This window comes from Penaeus chinensis, chromosome 42, assembly GCF_019202785.1.
Source record: "Penaeus chinensis breed Huanghai No. 1 chromosome 42, ASM1920278v2, whole genome shotgun sequence".
In the NCBI taxonomy this organism is placed as follows: domain Eukaryota; kingdom Metazoa; phylum Arthropoda; class Malacostraca; order Decapoda; family Penaeidae; genus Penaeus; species Penaeus chinensis.
The window spans coordinates 1,562,521-1,565,020 of NC_061860.1; the positions used below are offsets into that span (position 1 = coordinate 1,562,521).

Below are 2,500 nucleotides of genomic sequence, written 5' to 3' on the forward strand. Positions count from 1 at the left end.
ATAATAATAATAATAATAATAATAATAATAATAATAATAATAATAAAAATAATAATAATAATAATTACTATTAGAAGTAGTTTTATAAGTATTATCATAACTATTATTATCACTACTATCATTGCCATTATCATTAGTATTACCAATATTATTGTCAATGTCATTATTATGATTATCATTACCATTGCTGTTGCTGTTGTTTTTGTTATTATTACTATAACATCACTATCATTATTAAAATTATTTATATTATCACGGACTTTATCATCATCATTCATATTATCATGACTATTAATATTACTATGATTACTTTATCATTATTATTGTTGTTAACTGATCATCAGTTATTAATCATCGTCATCATTAATGAAGTTGTAATTAGCATTGTCTAGATAATAATTATCAATATTTTTAACCTTATCACTTCCATTCTTTTTATCATAATAATGGCTCAGTGCAATACTAACAACAGTAATAGCAAAAATCTGCATAACAAGAACAAGAATCACCACCACAGTAATGATAATTACACTTATAATCTTTATCAACATTATTAACATGATTGAATTAGCATTTTCTATCATTTTCACCATGTTTAACAGTTCGTTCCTGATAAATGATCATCATTTAATGAGATCAAAAAGTAAATGTAAAATTGCTATTAGGTCTGCTTTTCTGACTGAAACTGATTATCATTGTAACGAAACTAACAATAATACTAGTATTATAGTGTGTGATTCATGATAGTGAAGAATGGTGGTGCTGTCTGTGGTGGTGGTGGTCGTGATGGTGATGATAGATAGTAGTGGTGATGGTGGTGGTGGTGGTGATGGTGATGACGGTGGTGGTGATGACGGTGGTGGTGATGACGGTGGTGGTGATGACGGTGTTGGTGATGACGGTGGTGGTGATGACGGTGGTGGTGATGACGGTGGTGGTGATGATGATGGTGGTGGGATGATGACGACTGATGGATTTACTAATTTTTATAGAAATAATGATAAATAGCCCCTCAGTCTTAGAAGTATTGTCACTGATTTACTTTGATATTTCTGATAACACGTTTTCTTGACATTTTTCAATAATTCTTATTTTTCACTTCCATTTAATCTTTGTATATAGAAAACAAACACACCTCCCTCCCTCTGTCTTACTTTCCATCTGTCGGAACACAAACTGCCACACCCGCTCGTTACACAGCACAGCACTTTGATTTGTATTGATTCAAAATATTGAATTATCTATCAGACTATTTTCAGATTTCGACGAACGTTCAGAATAAGCAGTCAGGTTCTTCATTTTCATAATGTAGTTAAAATAGCAGCTATGTGCTAATAAAACTCTTACAACTTGAGTTTATCAATTGTCGATTTGCGTCATTTTTAATCACCGCAGTGATTTTGACAGCAACATGGTGTTACATCAAATAAAACAATTTTCTTGCGTTTGCTTCTAAGAGTCAGTACTTCACAGAACTTAAGATTTGATCACCACAAACTTCTATGTAACCCAGATGACGAATTAAAACCAGTTAATACACTCAATATTGTATGCGAAGGTATATATAGCTAAACTGAACATCAACTAACGTATCAGTTAAATGACACGCCCAAACAACCCATTTGTAAGTGGCTTGTTTACAGTGACAGACAGGCAGACAGATTGGAAGACCCAACGACTGAATCTTAAAATCGTAAACGCCGATCTCGATAACAATAAATATAAAATACCAATGGATGACAAATGGTCGAGCAAAGGCGTCCCAGGGCCTCCAGGCCGAGGCGAAGGGTTGTACCCACGTGGGGCCTCCGAAGGAATGCTTACCATTTCGCAACCAAAACAAACCAGAGTTGTGCTTCGCCTCTCACAAAAGTCGAGTTCTCCCGACAAAAACAACGGCTGGGACTTACCATACGGCCGTCCTCCTCTATCTCCGGATGCTCCATCTGGTACACAGGAACGGGGTCTCTGTTTTTTACCCGAATTTTGACTGATTTCAGGGAACCACAAGTAAACTCAAAAGTTAAGGGAAGGACACACACTGACCCACTCGGACCACGGTATACAACTGACGAGATCGAGAGCGCGAGCCCCGACCAGCGAGCGCTGCCAGACGTCACCAAAGAAACCTCCGATATCGCTCACGGAATCTACTCATTACGCTGACATCTTTTGTTGTCTGAGCTAAGTATGCTTTATTCTTTGTTGATTATGGTTCTTTATAAAGTACTTTATGAAACTGTCATATCAGATTACACAATCATTGAATGTATTTAAAGGCAGATGACAATATAAAGGGAGGTAGAGCACGGGGCAATGAGAGCTTGACAGCCAATGAGTGCACGAGTTTAGCTGGATGACTGAGAATGAAGGCGTGGTTATCACGGTGGGCGGAGTTTGATCCGGCATGATCGACCAATGATAGTAGTTTGATAGCGCTGCGGCGCCCCCGTACGTCACCACTGGTGAGTCCTGTGCCGCTTCTCTATGATAATGGCTA

The 2,500-nt window shown here is 37.2% G+C and overlaps 1 protein-coding gene across 1 annotated transcript in view; it reads right to left on the reverse strand.

Annotated features, from left to right (window-relative positions):
- The window catches only part of LOC125047775 (AT-rich interactive domain-containing protein 3A-like), a 247,410-nt gene extending 245,001 nt beyond the window's left edge, over positions 1-2,409 (reverse strand). The window contains exons 1-2 of the mRNA XM_047646212.1: positions 2,345-2,409; positions 1,911-2,106 (exon numbers count right to left, since the gene is read on the reverse strand). Of these exons, the coding sequence (XP_047502168.1) occupies positions 1,911-2,106; positions 2,345-2,409 (261 nt within the window). The remainder of the gene's footprint in view (positions 1-1,910; positions 2,107-2,344) is intronic.
- Positions 2,410-2,500: the final 91 nt, after the last annotated feature.